Below are 19,619 nucleotides of genomic sequence, written 5' to 3' on the forward strand. Positions count from 1 at the left end.
CATCCTGGCAGACAATGAGCAGTTCTTTTCCTTGGGGGTCAGTGGGTGAGCCAGACAAGGGACAGTACCCATCAGAAGACTGTCAGTCTTCTTCAATGCTGGGCAGAAGATGTACATTTAGTGACCCAAGTCAGTATATTTGTCTCCTGCCAAAAGACTTCATCCTTAATGTGAATATCCATTATCTGGTCCTTGTTTGCAGATGGTCTTTTTAAAAACAGTGAAAACTATTGGAGTATCCCAAGATTCCAGTACTTTCTATAAGGAAAATTTAATATGTGTGTGTGTGTGTGTGTGTGGTGTGGCAGTGTGTATGTCTGTGTAATGTGTATATGTGTGTGTATGGTGTGGCAGTGTGTATGTGTGCATGGATGTGTGTGGTGTGGCAGTGTGTATGTCTGTAGAGTGTGTGTGTGTGTGGTGGGGAGAGTTATGTTTGAGTGCAGGCCCAAACAAGCCTTAGCACAGATGTGGAGCTCAGAGGACAACTTTCAGGAGTTCTCTTCTTTCATCATCTGGGTTCTAGGGACTGAACTCAGATCCTTGAGTTTGTATAGCAAAGAGCTTTTACCCACTGACATCATCTTACTGGCCCCAAGAAAATGTAATTTTCTTCTCTGACTTTGAGTGTAAAATGAAAGGCATTTTGAAAAACTATACATAAATTTCTGACATTTATAGTTCTGATTTCCAGATTCCAAAAGCATACAACATTTGTGGATCAGCTCTTCACCCAAGTCAGTGTGAACAAGCCCACTGCCTGTTAGACTACCATGAAATAAAATGAACATATGCAACCCAGAAAGCATTTCCTCAATAGCCAGCCACAGTCAGAGTTGCACCATCCAAATCTGCAGGGAGAGAGAATGCAGAGAGAGAAGGTATAGAACAAAGCCTAAAAAGGAGGATTCTTCTCAGCGGTTTAGGAGCGTGGCTTCTGCCTCTGACACTGCTCTAAAACAGTCAACCTCTGGCTCCCAGACGATCCCTGGAAAGCCCCTCTGAGTGTCACCAGCCCGCTTCAGCCTTGAGGCCTCCTCCCTGTCATCAATGGTAAGAATCAGATTCTGAAAACAGCTGTCAGTTTGCATTTCTAAAACTGTCTACATAGGAGATGTCTACAAAATACAGGACTCTGAAGAAGACCATTTGTGTGTGTGTGTGTGTGTGTGTGTGTGTGTGTGTGTGTGTGTGTGTGTGTGTAGGCTTTTGTCCACTAATCAGCTGTAAGCAGAGCACTGGAATCTGTATTTCAGTGACAAGTCAGAAATTGTGTGCACCAAAGGAAAGCAAGTAGATATTGGTGAAACTGACTACACAGCACGTTCAATAGGGATGTGTCAGCAGGCTGATTGGACTCTAGATGAGACACAAACAGGTGGAGAAAACACTCAAGACAGGGTTTGGCGATGCAGGGAAGACTTAGAGCTGGGGGCTCTTACACCACGGTCAGTTGTGTGCCTGTGAAAAGGTACACACTTCAAGCCTGTCAGCTCTGGACCCTGAGCCTTCCTGGGAAGGCAGAGAGCTACAGAGAGCTGGCTGCCAAGCCACAGGGTGCAGAGAAAGCAGGAAGGCAGCAGCAAGCCTTTAGTTTATTAAGATCTCCATTCAGTCTTCCCTTCTCCCTACAGGAAAGCTCCTGAGGAGAATGTGCCCACAGGCCAGGCACAGCACCTCTTTCCAGTCCTGGTCTTTTCAGACACACTCAGGCCAAGGGAAAGGCCATGCTGTGAGCTGCTGGCCTTGACACCACTTTCCTAGTCCATAGTGGCTAAGGCCCTTGCCAGCATCTGAAGTACTTGTGGCCACATGGAAGTAAATGTGGCCCAAAGCTGTACCGCCAGCGGACAGCACAGGGGCGACTGACTTCCCAGTCCCAATCGCTCCAGGATGCCCTGGAAAATTGCACCACAGTTAAACAGTGGTCACAATAGCACTGCAGGCAGCTGGACACACCTCTACTGATAACCTCTTGCAACTTTCCTGTGAGGATTACAAACGCATTATTTAGGAAATACACAAATGGCAAGAAATTGAATGATGTAGATGATTTAATACCGTAGATGAGTCTTTTACCAATATAATCTCATTTAGTCCCCATTTAACACCTTATGAGGCAGACGTTTTTATTATCTTCGTTTTACAAAACAGACACCGTGTACATAAGTCAGAGGGTGACAAGCTGTCCACAGTCAGAAGGTGACAAGCTGCAGAGGTGTGTCTGATCCCTTTCAAGCAGGCAGGAGTCACTATGGTGCTTCCTGGTCAGTTACACTCTAGGGGAAACAGACCAGTTAGTTGTACATGGAAAGGACACAGGAAGAGGACAGCCAACTGTTCAGACTCCGCTTTGCATCTCTCTCCAGAGTTACAATTCTACCTCATACTTACCAGCAATGAAAGCACAGGAAGTTCTGGCTTTGGTCTTCACTGTGAAGCAGGGCGCAAGGCCTGCCCATGCTGTGCAAGCTGCCATTCCGCTATCACACCTCTTGGGTGCTGCAGGTACTTACTGATCAGTTCACTTTTGGTGCTGTGACCAACACCTGACAAAGAGCCACTAAGGGGGACAGGGCTTAACTGGTCACAGGAGGAGACGTTACATCATGGTGCAGGAGGCCTGGTGGCAGGCCTCTAAGGTGGCTGGTCACATCTGTCAGCACCAGCAAGCAGGAAGCAGACCGGAAAGGGCACTGGACTATAAAACCCCAAGGCCACCCTTGATGACTCACTTTCTTCAGCAAAGTTCCACTTCCTAGAGGTTCTACAACCTTGTGGGGACTAACAGGAGCTTATCGGAAGGATTTCACATTCAAACCACAACACTCAGTCTACCCCACTTCCCACAGAGTCGTGGTCATCTCATAATGCCAAATGCAGGTACTCCAACGTCAGAAGTCTCCATAGCCTCTAAGAGTCTCAACCATGAGTGAGGGGTAGAGGTCAGTGGTGAAGTTCCTGACTAGGACACAGGAGGCCCTAATTCAATTCCCAGCAATACAGGAAGGACAACTGCATGGTAAATGGATGGACAAACCAGAGCACTCTTTGAAAAGGGAGATGGCTGCAGAGATGGGTCAGCAGTTACGAACATGTGCTGCTTTTCCAGAAGACCTATGTCTGGTTACCAGCACTCACATCAGATGGCCCCTATCACCTGTGACACTTTCTTCTCACCTGGGAACCTGCAAATGTGGTATTCACCCACAAAGACACACACACATTAATAAAAATAACCCCCCAAAAAGGTCCCAACACTTTTTCAATACCAAAGTCTCTTCCGAGACTAGAGGCAATTATCTTAACTCTGAGTCCATGATATCAAAAAACAAGTTACATACTTCCAACACACAACACTTGCATTCCAAAGGGGAGGAATCAGAGCACAGTGAGGAAAGAGCAGACCAAAGCACAACCAAAAGCCAATGGGGAAAACACCAAATCCGTCAGCTCCATATTTGGCATTTGGTACTCACGATGGAATCACCTGGACTCCACAGGCCTTAGTAGCCCTGGCCAGCTTTGCCATCTGAGTCTTTCCTCAGTGGATAGCCCATGGTCCTAAAATTTCTAGCGTTCTGGAGTCTCCATTGCAACTTAGAGTTCATTTTCACAGCTTCATGAGATGGCCTCTCAGGCCTCATTACAGGGAAGTCAATTCTACCACACAGTGCCTGGCCTTAGTAGCTCTCTAGAGTCTTAGCAAAAACCTGTATAATAGCCATCTTCCCCAAACCCCTTACTCTTAAATCTTTCAAGCCTGTAAAATCAGTCATGTGGAGGATGCTGCCAAGCTCTGCTGTCATCTTGAGATGCAGCCTGGCCCCTCCGAGCCAAAGCTAGAGTGGCTCTGTGTCCCTGGCTGCTGAATCTGCAAAGCCTTTCCCCAGACAGTTGCTTTCAGGCAGGGAAGTCCTTTAGTAGCATTTTCAGCTCGGGTGCTCTCCTTTCAAATGAACTTGCATTTTCACTAGATGGAGCCTGTACTAGGAGGGGCTTGTCCTCGGGGTACCTTCCTGCTGTGCCAGTGTGGAATGGGAAGTTTCTCTTTAATGGTGTTCATCTCCTTAGTAAGCCCACGTGCTTTTTCAGACCCTGCCTTGCCTGCAACCTTAAACCTGCCTATGCTCTTTGCTCAGTAAACTGGATATTTAAAAAAACTCCCTCTGATCCATTTGTTGCTCTTGTAAATCGAAACCCTAGATTAAGGGTAGTGAGCAGTGACCACACCACTGCCTCAGTGCTAGTCTGCCTTGAAACATCCCCCAGCAAACAAACTAGTCCATCATTTCTGAATTCAGCCTCACTAAGTTCTCCAGAACATGGAGAGAATAAAGAAAGACTCTTCACTGGAAGATAACACCAACAGCCTCTAGCCCTGTTCCTGATGAAACTTATTGGGCTAGGTCTCCACTGACCACATTTCTCTCAGCATTCTGTTCTCCCAAACAGAATGGCCCAGTAAGCTCTGCTTACAGAATACTAGGGCTTCTCTAGCCTGAAGCTCCAAACTCTTCCACATTCCTCCCACAAACCAGTTCCAAAGGCTTCTGTGGTCTAATTTATTACAGCAACCGCCCTACTTCTCGGCATCAACTCTCTATCAGAGTGACTTTTCTCACAGCTGTCATAAAATATCTGACAGAAAGAACTTACGAGAGCATTTATTTCGGCTCAAGGTATGAGGGTACAGTCTGGCATGGTGGCAAGAAGTGCGAGGTAGCTGGTCACACCGGATCAACAAGTAAGAAGCAGACCACAGGCAGGAAGTGGGGCAGGGCTCAAGGACCCTCTTCCCTCCACTTCCTCCAGTCAGGTTCTACATCTTAAAGGTTACACAGCCTTCTATAGTACTAACATTCAGGGACCAGATATTCAAACCCACGAGCCTGTGGGAGACCCTTCACAGTCAAAGCGTAACATTTCCGAGGTCATCTCTGGGAATCCATCTACATTATGATAGGAACTACCTTTAGGTTTCTTTTCAGAAACTTCAATTTATTAATTAGATACCCACTCTATGAAATGAAGTACCTGTGGATTTATGACCTTGGTTTTGGAGGAAAACCATCAAGCCCAGAGATATTCTAGGTCTAGAATCACCAGTCCTGGCTAGGGAAAGCTACTCCCTGTGAACAAGACTCCCGCCCCAATGGAAAACTGCAAGAGCTAAGGAAAGGCTCTTACCATGCAGGGCAAGTCCTAAAAGGCCTGCTGGTCACTACTATTACAAGAGCTAAATTGGGTCAGATACCTGTGTCTCTCCTCCAAAGGCATGGTCCTGTCTTGGGACCTGGGCCATGTTTGCTCTCCCCTGTCTGGACATCCTGGCTCCCACTGATGTCATCTCTTTCAAGATTGTGACCCTGTATTGGCTTCTAGGGCCTATCTATCCTCACCAAGTTCTTTCAAACTCCAACATTCATTACTCCAAATCCACTGTCCCTTACTCTGACTTTCCTAACGTACCATTAATTACCTTTCAATACACTCTATCACTTACTTAAGTTACTGTTCATCCCCCTTCACTAGCATTTAAGATGCCCCAAAGTCTGGTGGTGTTTTTATTTTCCTTCACCAAAAAGTAACAAGTACTTAGAACTGTCCCTGGGGGGAAAACAAAACAAAACAAAAAAACAAGCAGGCGCTATGCTATCACATAAATAAATTCAAAATGCAGCTGTACTTTCACAAATGTACCCAAAGATGAAATCAGCTAAATAAGGATTCTTAGTATTACAGTTGCTTTCTGAGTCCCAAAGCCAAAAGATTTCACAGCAGTGATACAAGTGTTCATTCACAAGTCTGGGGCATGACCTTCATTGCTAAATTTAGTTTTCTCTGTGTTTCTAAGCTTCCTTGTTACCAGTTTAACCTCACCTATTTATGATGGTCACCCCAAGAGTGTTTCTACAAACTTGAGTATGCACTCACCATGAGAAGCTTCTCTGGTCTCCAGGAAACGACACCAGGGCTCTGTGTGGACTGACACCAGGGCTGTGAGAGTACCACTTCAGTTACCAGGCTGTGGGGTGTTTTAAGGCAATGTAAGCGAGCAGGTGTGAGAAGGCTTTGGCTTAGAATACTTGGGCTTTTCACTGGGATGGGAACTCACTCCATTACCGAACTAGCAGGAAGATGAAAGGCATAAAAGCGGAAAGCAAATCAGAAGAGGTATAGCATCTTCAAGGAGGAGAAAACTGCTTAAGACAACGGCTACTGAAAGCACATTTCTTTGTCTTTGAAGCCACAGGCCCTTGTCCCTAACTAGAAATGGGAAGAGGCAAAGACAAGCTGCGGATGGAGCTGCAAGGTAAAAAGGGTGTGTTCTGAAGGTGACGCTGTTGGTTCAATAGTCAGAACCGCCATGCACATAAAAATGCATCGAAGTATTCATTTACAGGAAAGACTGCCATTCACAAGTTAATGTAGTGATTTGAATGATAAAGAATAGGCATAGTAAAAACTACAGGCTTTGAAAATTCGGTCAGGGCTTTTGACTAGTGATTAAATGGTAACTGTTCAAAAAGAGTCATATCTCTAACCCTCTCAAGGTTATCTACAAGACTAAATAAGACCCATGAATGAAAGTAAAATAACACTCACATCTTGGGTCTTTTCATGAATCTTTAATGTGGCCACTAGCTGATTAAGACATTGAACCAGTAAAGCAACCACTTATTTAAAAATCTCATTATCTCCAAAAGTGTATAGAGTAAACCACAATAAATCATAAAAATGTAGAGCTTTCATAAGTACTTTCATATTTTTACTCTTAGCCCCTCATCCAGAGTATATTTATACAGTGCCAACTAACCCGGATGTTGTTCCTCTTCATGAGATCAATTCCTATCTCTGTACGGCCAGCTGCCCTTTAAAGGTGAGGGGCCTCTTCTCATCTCAGCAGTTCCAGAGATGCTCTTCAAGTTTTGGATTCAAGTATTTGCTCATTTTAACATCTATTTTTCAAAAAGTTTTCTGGATCAAACTGTTTCCCAAGTATAATAATTCTTATCTCTGCCAAACAATCTAAACTTAAGTTTTCAATACTTTCACCATTAAAAGAAAAATATTAGCCCTTTGGGAGTAGATATCATCACTTAATAGTTTAATTTCAGACAATTCATAAACCCTTGACCCTCCTAAAAGATATCTCTACAATCCTGGGCCAACTTCTGCCAACTCAAGAAAGAAACTTATGATTTACCAACTGCTTGTCTAAATCATCTGACTGCAAGTTAATTCAAAAGGAATAATTGTGTTTAATTCCTGTTAGCCCTAAATTAAATATTTATATTGTCTTTTAATCAGCTAAGTAGGTAGGCAACCAGGTAAAATTATTACTCAACTTACATGAAATTTTGTTTATCCTGCTACAACTGATGAAATGGATGGGACATAGGATGAGTTTTTTGCAGGTCAGGGGCTACCATCCACACATATTCACATAATGCATACTTTTACAATTCTATTATTTACATTTATCATCCCCATTTAGATTAAGGAGTAGGAGGAGAAAAGTGAACTAGGAAAATTTCTCTTGAAACTCTGCATCGCTAGAGTGTAAGCCATAATGAGAAATTTATTTTGTACTCGGAGCACTTTTAATTATGACTACTCAGACATGATATGAATCAGCAGGTTTGCTACTCTTATCAAAACCACTTTTAAGACCACCAGAACTTGAGAGCCTCGCTCGCTCTTTTATCTCACTTTCATCAGAAGAGATGGGAAAGGCCATTAAGGAGGTATGTTGAAACTTTGAAAATTTCAAAGCCTGACAATTACTCATCAGAATTCTGTTTTCAATGTCATTTTGCAAACCATTCTCATGATTAGTTCCCATTCTGGACAGCCCATCAAATCCCTCTGAACAGGCACTTAAGGCTTATGAAGCGCCCACTGTGTGCAAGGAGAAAGCCTTCTACGAAGCCAAGGGGTAAAAAGCTCTGTGTCATTTTATTCGTGCATACATGCACAGCAGTCGTGATTTACTCTCTCAACTTCGCAGAAACGTGAGCTGCATCCACATGGCCGAATCCATTGCATCCATTTGGTCTTCCCGAGGCAATTCACAGGTAGCCTCACCCAGGCAACCCGCGGCCCTCTTCACCTTCCAAAGCCACAGGGCCACACCTTTTGCAGGTGGCTGGGTCTCCTGAGCCAGAAGCACCCCACCCATCTCCCCCCGCCCCCACCGCAGAGGCAGGGATGAGTGTGCAAACGTGGTGGTGCTAGGACTTCCGCGAGGCGCAGGACTTAGGGGGTCCCAGGATCCCGGGAGACCCAGCGGGCCCCGCAGGGCGCCCCTCCCCCGCGCCCGCGCCGCGCAGGCCCCGCGGGTCCGGGCGCACCTCCGGCCTAGCCGCAACGCCGCGCCGCGCCACGCCCGCTCGCCGCCCGCGGGCTCCGCTCCGCCGCCGGGGCCTCGGGGCGCTCCGACCGGGGATGGGCGCGGCCCGCGGGCGTCCGAACCGCAGCCGCAGCGCCAGGCCGGGCCCCGCGCCCGCGCCGCTCGGAGCACGCAGCGCCCCGCGCCCGCCGCCGCCGCGGCCCCCTCCCGCCGCGCCACACCTAGCAACCGGCGCTGACAGGACGCAGGCGGGGGAGGAAGCGGAATGGCTGCCGCGGCGGCGCCTCCCCGGCTCCCGCCAGCCTGACAGCTCGGGCCGGGCGGAAGCGGCGTGCGGCACCCGCCGCCCCCCTCCCCCGCGGCCCGTGCCCGCCCTCGCCCTCGCCCTGCGGCCGGCCATCCCCGCGCCCCGCGGCCCTCCACGCCCGCACCTTTTCGGGCGCCCGGCCCGCGCCACCCCGAGGCTCGCCTGCCCCTCGATCCCCCCCACCCCCCGCCCACCCGGGCCTCACCGATGTGGTTGTCCTCGATGTGCTCGATGAGGTCGGCCAGCGTGGGGAAGTGGAGTCCGCAGCCCCCGAAGCGGCAGGTGTTGGAGAAGAAGGAGGCGGCGGCGATGCCTGTCATGGTGCTACATCGGAGAGCCCCCCGGAGTCGGCTCTGCGAGCGCCGCGCGCGGAGGCGGAGGGAGGGGCCGGGGAGGGGGCAGGCGCGGGGAGGGCAGCGCGAGCCCGGGACGGAGGAGAGGGGGCGCGAGGTGGAGCGCAGCGCCGAGCCTCCGGGAGGCAGCGGGAGGCGGCGGGAGCTCGGGGAGGGGGCGGGGAGGACTCCGCGCCTGGGAGGAGGGACCAGGCGCGCGCCGGCAGCTGTGCGGCCCCAACCTCCGCGACCCAGGCCTCACCTGGCAGCGCCCGCCTCCAACTTCACGTCCCCGGGCCTGCCCTGCGCGGTGCGAGGTGCCCGCCGTCCGCTTGGAGCCTCCTCGGTTTACGTGCATTACATTCCTAATAGATCTACATCTATTAATTACACATGGTTCCCTCCGAGGAGCACCCGGGGAGTTACCGGGCCCCCCTCGGGGACATGTGTTTGCACTTGGCCACCTGTCTAGGTGTGACAATGACACTCCCTAGGGACCCAGGAAAGGTAATTGTGTGCACCTTATTCTTTAAACTTTCTCATTTAAAAAAAAAATTAAAAAGTCCGTATTCTCTGGAGGTTTGTACTAACTAATTGATTTTAACGAAGCTTTCCCCCTAGGCCAGAAGAAAATCTTTGCTTTATTTAAATTTCAAAATAGAGTGCTTGGTTGTCAAGTGCATTTGACTGTGTTTTACATATGTATCGCGGTCGTTGTCCCTGATTCTTCTGAGGAACAAAAAACTCAAATAATTTCCTTACCCCAAATTACAACACCTACAGCAACCCGATGCTCTATCCCAGCTCCACGGTGGAGAGGGCAGCATAATGGTCTGGAAACAGGGTCAAAGCATACCCAATTTTCACTTCAAAGGGAAGATTTCGCCATTTTGTGAGCATTTAAGCCATAATAACGACCAGTTAACCTCTGAAGAATCAATTATTTTCTGGACCCCACCCCCAGTAACAGTTATATTTTACCCACAAGGTGTATATTTTTTTCCCAGATGCCCAAGGAGCATTATTCATGATTCAAGAGTGCAGTTTTAAAAAATTAATTCATGCATTCTGAATTTAGCATTTTTTCCTTAGGACAATTCGATTTGCCCTCTGGTACATTATACCTAAAAAAAAAAAAAATATAGCGTCCCTCTCTTTTTAACCTATATATACCACTTGGTGTTCTTTCTAATAATAGGCTTGTTAAGGCACTTCGTGTAAGTTTAAACCCAGGCACATGTGGTATTTCTGTCACTGAAAAATTTCACCATCTCCCTGTCACGAAGACTGAGGCTGAGCTCTCTCACCCATTGGCAGTTTTGTCTAGTTTATCACTTCTCGCAGCCTACAAGGGGACAAATTTGCCCAGGAGAGAGCTGAATTGGGTGGGGCTGGGGCAGTGGGTCATTCAAGTTCAGTTTGGTGCCAGGAATAATTTCTTGGGACCAAGTGAGAATGGGGGAAGGGCACCCAGGGGCCTGATAATGAGCCAGGGACCCGCTTGGCTGGAAGCTGGGGCCGGACAAGGGTGTAAAGAGAAGAAGTTAGAATTCTACATCTTGAACTAGAAATTTAGCCACTGCGCAGTGTGCTCAGCTGCCCGGTCAGGGAGGAAGGCCTTTAGCGGAGAGCAGGCAGAGTATCTGGCAGATAGACATTGCACCCAGTGACATGGGAATGCAATGCAAAACTTCAGCCAAGAATGATGCCAAAACAACTTCCCTAGAGATGGTAGGCACCCGCTCCCAACACACACACACACACACACACACACACACACACACACACACACACACACACACACACACACACTGCAGCAGCTGGGGAGCACCCTGAGTTTTGAAGTGGCAACTCTGTTCTCAGGAGAAATGACTTTCTCTGTGGAATTATCAACTGCAGAAGGAGTGTGAGAGGCGCAGAGGTGGCTCAAGCTAGAGAGCTCAGCCATGGATAGGCCAGAAGTATGTAAGTGAAAGAAGGATGTTATTAACACCTACCTCTTGGCTGCCTCCATTCCCTAACCCCTCCTGTCACAAGGTGTGACTTCCAAAGTAAAATCTTGAGTATATTGATTTTTTTTTAATGTGAAGAACAAAAGTAACTCTAAGACGAGTTACAATTTTCAAAGAGTTAAAATTCTTTTGTGTGTGTTGAGCCATTACATTTTGTGAGAGATGAGTATATTTACTTAACTACATCTTTGTATGTAACTGAAGCTTGCTTATGTGAGAGTCTGCTCTTTTAATTCGCACACATGTTTTTGGTTCTTTAAAATGAGGCATATGATCATGATATTTTCAATGTTCAAGTCTGCTGGTTTTGTATATGTGGTAAACTGAGGCAAGGGCATTCTGAGGTCTTCTCACGTGCACCCAGCCAGTATACCCACCAAAGCATCAATCCACCATCCACAGACAAAGCATAACCACAGGCAAACAAAATAATAAATGCTTTACAACAAAATATTTACTTCTGCTATACTTACATTTTAGCATGTTTGTTGCGAGTGTGTTCGTTTAGATAAAGTCTACACTAGGCTATGAAAATATGTAAACCTAACACTTCAACCTGTTGCTTCAAAGAGACTGGTACACCTCTGTTCTTGAGAAAACATTTATCTGTTTCACTTGGGGGAGTAACAGTATCTCCAAGGGCAGGGTAGCAGGAGAACTGGAGTTGGATAAAAGAGTGGCCATGAGCTACAAGCATCCCCTGCCTTCAAGATCCTTCTCTTGGAAACTGTACACCCCCCCGCCCCCCCCCCACCCCCCGAGCACTGTACCTCTCAGTGTGTCCATCGGCCACAGAGACGTGGAGTAATTCATAGGCTAGGACGTGGCATTACAGATCACTTACTATCCATTAAGAGTCTCCTAAAGCTTAGCACGCCAAGGTCCTCAGGATAGGCAGCTGCCAGGGAGGTGGGAACCCGTGCTTTCATGGAGCCACCTGAAACCACCAGATCTGGTATGCAGTTGTCTGATGTCCACAGAGAGGGATTTCAGGATACTCTCACAGTCAAAGCATGTGTTTCCTGTGCCCCATGTGGACGTCTGTGAGTGCCGTACGAGGGACGACTGTATGAATGCCAGGCTTCTAAACCTAGTTCCTTACATTGCCTTCAACACTACCATTCTCTGGCTTCGTGAGTCCCTTCTAAGTGCCCTCAGGTTTTCAGGTTTACTAGCTCCAGTCTCCAGAGTGGCTGGGGGGGCACGCCTTTTCCTCCACTACTTTGAAGAATGACTGAGTCAAAAGCTCAGACCTTCAGCTGGGGTAAGCCTGTGGCTACCTGTACTAAGGTCTGATACTTCCTTCTCTGCAGCTCTTAAAAAACGAAGGCTGCACTCCCACCAATATCCTTTCTTTCACAGACGACATCCTTTCCGTAGGCCTTGCCTTCTTCCAAAGACCACCATTACTATCCTGCACCCTTGATGACCATGTATGCAACTGAGTTTGTCGAATTGATCTTTTTTTCCAGATCGGAAACTGATCTGATCTTGGCCTTACATGGCCAGGCAATGAGTTGGAACCCCACCACCATTAATAGTAATAGCCAGCTTCGACCACTCTTGGGTGATTAGGTCTCAGTTGGTTCTTTGGGTTCTGTTTACGTATGATAACAGAGATTCTGTCCTGAGTCACCACATGACCAGGATGAGCATTCTTCATGAGCTGCTTCTGCTCTACTTGCTATATATACACATGGTAATGACAGCCATTGCCAGGTTCCCCCCAGACTTCTCCAGAACAGAATGAATAGATCCCCAGCCAGGTGCTGCAGTTCTAATTGAACAGCCTGGGTCCACTCCACCATCAGTGTAGTTTGAAGGGAGTGAGTAATCACTGCTTCTCAGGCCAAAGCAGGCAGAGGTTTAAAATCAGGTTCACAAGAGCTGTCAAGCAATTACTATTTCATTCATTCCAATGACATGCCTTGGTCCAGCCTCTAGGCAAGGTTCCTAAAGCATGGCACCAAGCAACTGCATGAAGGGCAGACCCGGGATTTGTAGAGCCTGGAAATCTTCATGAGCGAGATGTGAAGGCTGCAATTTGAGTAGGACACACATAGCCTCATCACATGAGGAAGCACCAGGGACTTTACAAGGTCCTCTTAACTCAGTCCTAGGAGTCTTCTGTGGTTTTGTGACTGAGTCTGTGGACTGTCCTGGCTGCTGTGGTCCCTGTTTATCCCCCTTCCAGCTTTGCCTCTTTCCAGTGATGCGTTTTGTTGCTGTTGACGACAATAGAGCCTACAGTGAGGCCTGGATGCTTTTTAAAGACTGCACCACTTTTTTGCCCAACGATGTCTCCATGTTATTGATGATCAGCCAGCAATGCATGGCTGATGCATTTTTATCCCCTCACTGGCTTCCAGCACTGTTTTTGTCCTGAGCTTTTGAGGTCTCACCAACCTGCGGTTGCTATCTGTTCCTTCCAGGCCTTGGACAGGTGTCAGTAGAAGACTGGGCTGGAGGACCACGCTGGGCACGGTGCTCCCTGGTCTCATCTCCCGGGCTTGCATCTCTTAGCCATAGCTTCACTCCCAGAATCAGCTGCTTCTTCGGTAGCTTTGATAACCCACCTCTGCAGCTGCCTCCCAGCCCTACTGCCTAAGGTTCCCCACGGGTACTGACAGCTTAAGATGGGCCAGATTATCACGGTTTTCAAACTGCTCTCACTTGTTCAGGCAGGCCACCTTGCCTTTGCTGTGCAGCCTGGCGGGAATGTTTTCCCCTCTTCCACTTCGCTTCCACCGAGCAGTCAGCCTCTTACCTCCTCCAAGAAGCCTCCACTGTGTCCTCTTCCTTCCCTTGCTGAGGTGGGTGCCCATCATCTGGGTCCCAGACAAGTCCCCCTGCATTCTCTCACTGTTGGTTTGATGATCTTATTTCTCTAGACCAAAAGCTCCAAGTCTTTTCTTTTTTAATTTAAGAGCAATACTTTCTTTAAAAGAAAATATTTTTCAGTTAGTGCACAAAATAAAGTGTACCACTGAGACATTTCATAGTGACTCACATATCAGAAAACATGGGATGTTTCCCCCCCCCTTGCTCCCTCCCTCCCCCCTTTCCCTTTAGGGCTTTTCTTCTTTTCCCAGTCTTCTACTCTCTCTCTCTCTCTCTCTCTCTCTCTCTCTCTCTCTCTCTCTCTCTGCATATATGTATGTTATAATTGGTATGTGTATATTTAGATTCTGCATATCTGCATTTGAGAAAGAAGAGAAAACATTTGTCTTTCTGAGTCTGGCTTGTTTCATTTAGCGTCACTATCTCCAGTCCTACCATCCCCCCATTAGTGACATGCTCTCCTTCTTCTCTATGGCGGAGTAAAATGCCTATGTGTCTATGTATCACATTTGCATTATTTATTCATCTGAAGATAGACATCTAGGCTGGTTCTATATCTTGGCTCTTGTGAATGGTACTACAGTAAACGTGGAAGTGTTAGTGTGTCTATGATTTTAAAATTTACAAAACTGTGTCATCTTTTATTTGTTTTGTATGTGTGTATATGTGTGTGTGGACAGGCATGTGATACAGTGTACATGTAGAAATCAGAGGAAAATTTTCAGGTTGGTTCCTTTCTTGTTCAGAAAATTGAACTCAGGCACCTTTATCCATTGCCTAGCCACCTTGCCAGACCCGCCCCCAACACTGTGAAAAATTGACCCAGCCTCTTATAAATATTTATATTTTATTTACAAATGACATGCAGATGTTGGATTTCAAATATGGTATATATACTTTTAAAAAAAGACTTTTTAAAAAGTTGACTTTTGTTTCACCAAAAACTTAGAGGCCTTTTATCTTCACCCATGTTGCCTGCTAACCTCCTAGAGGAAAGCCTTCATCCTTGGAGGTCATTATCCTTGACCGCATGTCAAAGTTAGCTTCAGCTGTCAACTTGACACAAACCTGGAGGTACCTGGGAAGAGACACCCCTCAACTGAAGAATTGCCAAGATCACATTGGCTTGTGGCCATGTCTGTGAGGCAATTTTAATTGTTAATTGATGTAGGTGGGCACAGCCCACTGTGGGTGGTGCCATCCCTTGGCAGGTGGGTCTGAACTATATAAGAAAGGTACCCGAGCAAGCTACTAAGTAGTTTTCCTCCATGGTCCTGCTGATGGACTGGAAAATGTAATGTGAAGTAAACCCTTTCCTCCCTAAGTTGCTTTGGGTCATAATGTTTATCAAAGCACCAGAAAGCAAACTCCGATACCATGTCTCCTTGAGAAAGGAGGGATCTGTCATTGTGCCTGTACATGGTGGTGTGGGTACAGCTCCGAATTGTGATGAGGCAATGTGCTGAGATTTTAGTTTCCAGTGCTCAGGCTTTCCAGCAACTTGTTGATGTTCTCTTCAACACCATCAGTGCAAGATGATCTTTAGTCATCTTTTAGGTTTGATAGGTTACAGCAGATACTCCTTTCTTTGATCGCAAACCAACCTCTGGCAAGACCGTGCTGTGCTCAGAAGAGCCATAAGAAATACTCCTCTCCTTTGCTCTGATACCACTAGTTTCCCGGGCTCTGCTGATGCAGACAAAGCCATTCAGCCGGACAATGATAAGCAAGGAGGCATTCAGCCATGACATGAGCTCCGACACTGACTGCCCTGTTACACACTGACTAGGATGCCGTTCTCTTTTCCAGATAGCCAGGCTCATTGTGGTGTTGTTTTAAATAACTGTCACCACCATGCACTGAGTGGCTGCTGTTGTGCCAGGCACTGGTTCCCAGCCCATGGTATTAAGTGCCTTAACAGAGAGCAGCTTTTGAATTCTGTGAGGTCGACAAATAAAATATGGCTAAACTAAAGATAAGAAGAAAACAGGAAGGTAACTTGCTGAAACCCCTAAAGCTGGTAAGTTCTGGGGCTAGGACTTAGACTCAGATTACTGAGTCTGAATTTAACTTACTCTTCATACTTGAATCTGTGGGTTGTAAAGCCTATTCCTTCTCGTCCCTTGGATCTGGAAAGGTTGGGCTCTTTGTGTAGAAAGGACTGTGCTCATGTGTATTACAGACATTTATTCATCCCCACGGGTAGCAGAGTGGCGAACACATACTACCTTGCCCAGTGCACATAAATGGTGCTTCAAAGGACCAGGCCTGGGTACCGATGTTGTAGAGGCTGTGACTCCATCAGGAGCTGAAACTGTCTCGTCACCTTGCCCTTCCCTTCTGCTTTGGGAAGTAGTTTGCCCGTTGTTTCCAAGCTTGTCGCCTATTCTTGCTACTGCAGTTTGAATTTCAGATGTTTCCCCAAAGCCCACACTTGAAGTTGAGTCCTCAGCTGAGAGTACCAGTGGGTGATGCCGGAACCTTTAGGAGGTGCAAACTAATGGACATAAGATCCTAGGAGTTGTGCCTTCCAAGCGGATGTTGGAACCCTGGCTACATCCCGTCTCCTCTCTCTGCTTCCTGGCTGCTGTAAGTTGGACAGATTCCCCTACTGTGTGCTTCCGGTATGATGTGTGGCTTCACCGCATGCCCAAAACCCTAGGCAAGCCTAACACTGCTGCAAACTCTAAAGCTACAGGTTAAAAAGAAACATTTTTTTTTCTTTTTAAGTTGACTATCTCAGGCGTTTTGCTAGAGCAACACAAAGCTAAAACAAACACCTTGTCTAAAACTAAACTTTATAAAGAAGCAAGACTTAAAAATGATTCCTGTACTTTGCTCTTTTAATTTTTTGACCCAACATTCACTCTTTGCCTTCCTGCTGTAGTTTGGGGTGTGATGAGAAACAGGTGTTACCTATCACAGAAAGATGGTCCTTTTGCTTTTTCTTCATCTCCTATCTTAGAATTGTACTAGTTCGGTTTTCAGTTGATTGTTTGGCATATTCATATATTCTGCCTCAGTTTTAGTTCCCAGGGTCACAGAACAAACAACTTACTGAGTTCCATCTTGAAGGGCCCTGAACTTGATCCCTTATTTACATGGCCGGCTTTAAAAACAAACAAACAAACAAACAACAAACAAAACTTTTTATGTTGCAGAAAATAAACCAGACTCCAGTAATTTCTCCAGGAAGAACTCCCCCCCCCCTTGGTTTTATAACTAAATTTATCTTCCTATAATGTTTAGCCCAATATGTGCTTGCCAAGATAAATGATACAATTTTTTTTTCTTCTATTGTCTTTGCTTCTCGTAGAGACCTCAAACTCCGAGGTTTGAGTTAAATGACAAGGAGCAGGCAGATGTGATGAGATAAGAGGCATGCGGATAGACATGTATGTGGTACGAACAGTGGAGAGTTTCCTTATCATACTGTGCATTAGTTACTTCTCTTGTTGCTATAACAAAAGTGACCTGACACCAAAACTTAAGGAAATACTTTTTTTGGTTTCATGGTTTCAGAGGATTTAGTTCAAGATGGCGGGGAAGTCATGGCAGAGAGCTCCATTTACAATGAGAGCATGTGGTAGGGCCTGTTCACATGGTGGAGAGGACCAGGAATCACAGGGAGACAGGAAGTGGGCAAGGATAGCACACCCCGAGGACCCGCCCCTTCTTCTCAGTGACTTGCTTCCCTAAGCTAAGCTCCACCTTCCAAAGTTTCCAGAACTCTCCAAAAATAGAGGCACTAGCTTAGGACCAAGCTTTCAAAACACGAACACTGTAGGGGACATTTGAAATTCAAACTATAGCACACTAGAAGGCACAGGTGTCTAACCTGGTCACAGTGGGAGCCTTAGCCTCCCGGTTTGCAGCGCTTCTCTGTCTTCCATGACTCAGATCTCTTATCACCTCCACTGCCTGTGAGGATCCAGATTAATTATTTCTCAAGTTTTCATCACCAAGAGATTAGATGCAATCTAATTCCTTGTGCAAGCAATTCAGAAAGGACCCTTTGCCCTCAACCAGATTGCCAAGGTGATAACCAGAGCTGCTTCAACAACAGCCATATCTGAAGGAAGAGTTAAAAACGATGAGCTTGCTGTCCTTCAGAGGCTGTCTGTACTTCTTGTCACAGATCAGAGTCACGAGAAGGAGTTCATCAACAAGAGTCTACAAGCACGAGTCTACAATTTTACTAAAATGAGTGCTGTGGAAGATTATGTTTCCTGCTGCCCAAGCAGTCCCCATCTACACTTTCAAAGAAGTGAGAAACCTTTCAGCTAGTGGGTTTGTGCTTTCTAGCCTTTGAATATCCCCATTCGTTGGTCTGTAGCTTAAGTCACATAACATTGAGAGTGGGTGTCTTCTCTTTAAAGGCAGGTAGTAATCGGACAGTTTAAGTTACAGTGAGTCTTTGGTGTCAGAGCCAATTCATGCACACAGTTTCTTTTTCCTTTTTTCCCCAGCACGCTCATTTTCTCCCCCTTCTCCAGTTCTCCTATGCAGCCTCCCCTCTCTTATCCCTGATTGTTCCTTCTCAAGACGCCTGATTTCTTCTTGTGTGGGGCCAGGGTATGGGAAGTGCTTGGTATTGCATTTGAGAAAGTTATACCAGATATGAACAGGCAAGATAGAAACAGGGGAAAGATAATAACAGAAAAACTGAGCAGACGCAGAGGTTGGGAGGATCCTCTCTGCTTTCTCCATCCTGCAGGATTTGGTAATCCTGCAGCAGGAGAATTTCTTCACACACCGCTCAGTTTCTCACCCCTTCAAGCCACAATCAAGTTTGCAGCTTAGCTTTCTTACTCTACACATGAGTCTAAAAGGCTAATCAGAGGAGAGGTCTCCCCCACAAAAGGTCAGCATTAAAAAGAACTAGATCCTAACGTTAGGAGTCTTGCTGCCAGAATGATTGTTTCAGAGGTGGGCGCCTAGCCAGAGGTTGGGTCAGCTGCGAGCTTTTGTTTAGGAGTTATCAAGACAGGGCTTCTCCTCTTCTCACTTAGAGCACAGTCAGTGAACCCTGGCAGGCACTTACAGAACCAGAGGGCTTCTGCCTGGGCTCAAAGCTGGCTTGGCATACTGCAGAGTTGAGAAACCTCTGAGATACCTGAATTTGAACTCCGATAACTACCTGGAGTCTACCAACAACCTTGGCAGTTACATGTGTCAAAGCCTATCAGTGTGAGATAAGCCAATCTGAGTTGAGTTTTATGATACTAGGGTCTGATATAATTCATCTTTAATGGCACAGAGCATACAGGCTTATAGAGCGGGTACGGGATAGGATAGGATCAGTTTTCAGGGATCTTGCTGACTAGAAGTTGCTCAAGTCTTTCTGCTGAGGCGCACAGCCTATTGGGGAGGCATGCAAAAGTTCCATGTCTAGGGGCTGGAGAGATGACTCCGAGGTTAAGAGCACTGACTGCTCTTCCAGAGGTCCTGAGTTCAATTCCCAGCAACTACATGGTGGCTCACAACCATCTGTAGTGAGATCTGGCGCCCCCTTCTGGCATGCAGACATGCAGGCAGAACACTGTATATATAATAAATAAAGTTCCATGTCTTTGTGAGAGGCAGGTTGAACAGGGTGCTATCACGGGAAAGCTATGTGTGGATGGATGTGAGTGCAGAGTATGGCTACATCCATGTTGAGCTTTACTGGATACTGCCACGCTCCCTCCCAAGATGGAATGACTGAGTTAGGTTCCCACCCGCAGGCCTTTTAACTATTCCTTTCCCCAACAGCCTTGTAAATGAGGGGT

General features: G+C 46.8%; 1 protein-coding gene across 1 annotated transcript in view; it reads right to left on the reverse strand.

Moving 5' to 3' along the window:
• Positions 1-9,309, reverse strand: part of Jazf1 (JAZF zinc finger 1) — a 314,694-nt gene extending 305,385 nt beyond the window's left edge. Inside the window, exon 1 of the mRNA XM_006982220.4 lies at positions 8,869-9,309. Coding sequence (XP_006982282.1) covers positions 8,869-8,983 — 115 coding nt within the window. The 5' untranslated portion in view covers positions 8,984-9,309. The remainder of the gene's footprint in view (positions 1-8,868) is intronic.
• Between the last annotated feature and the right edge of the window lie 10,310 nt (positions 9,310-19,619).

The sequence above is a fragment of the Peromyscus maniculatus genome, chromosome 3, assembly GCF_049852395.1.
Source record: "Peromyscus maniculatus bairdii isolate BWxNUB_F1_BW_parent chromosome 3, HU_Pman_BW_mat_3.1, whole genome shotgun sequence".
NCBI classification, from domain to species: Eukaryota; Metazoa; Chordata; class Mammalia; order Rodentia; family Cricetidae; genus Peromyscus; species Peromyscus maniculatus.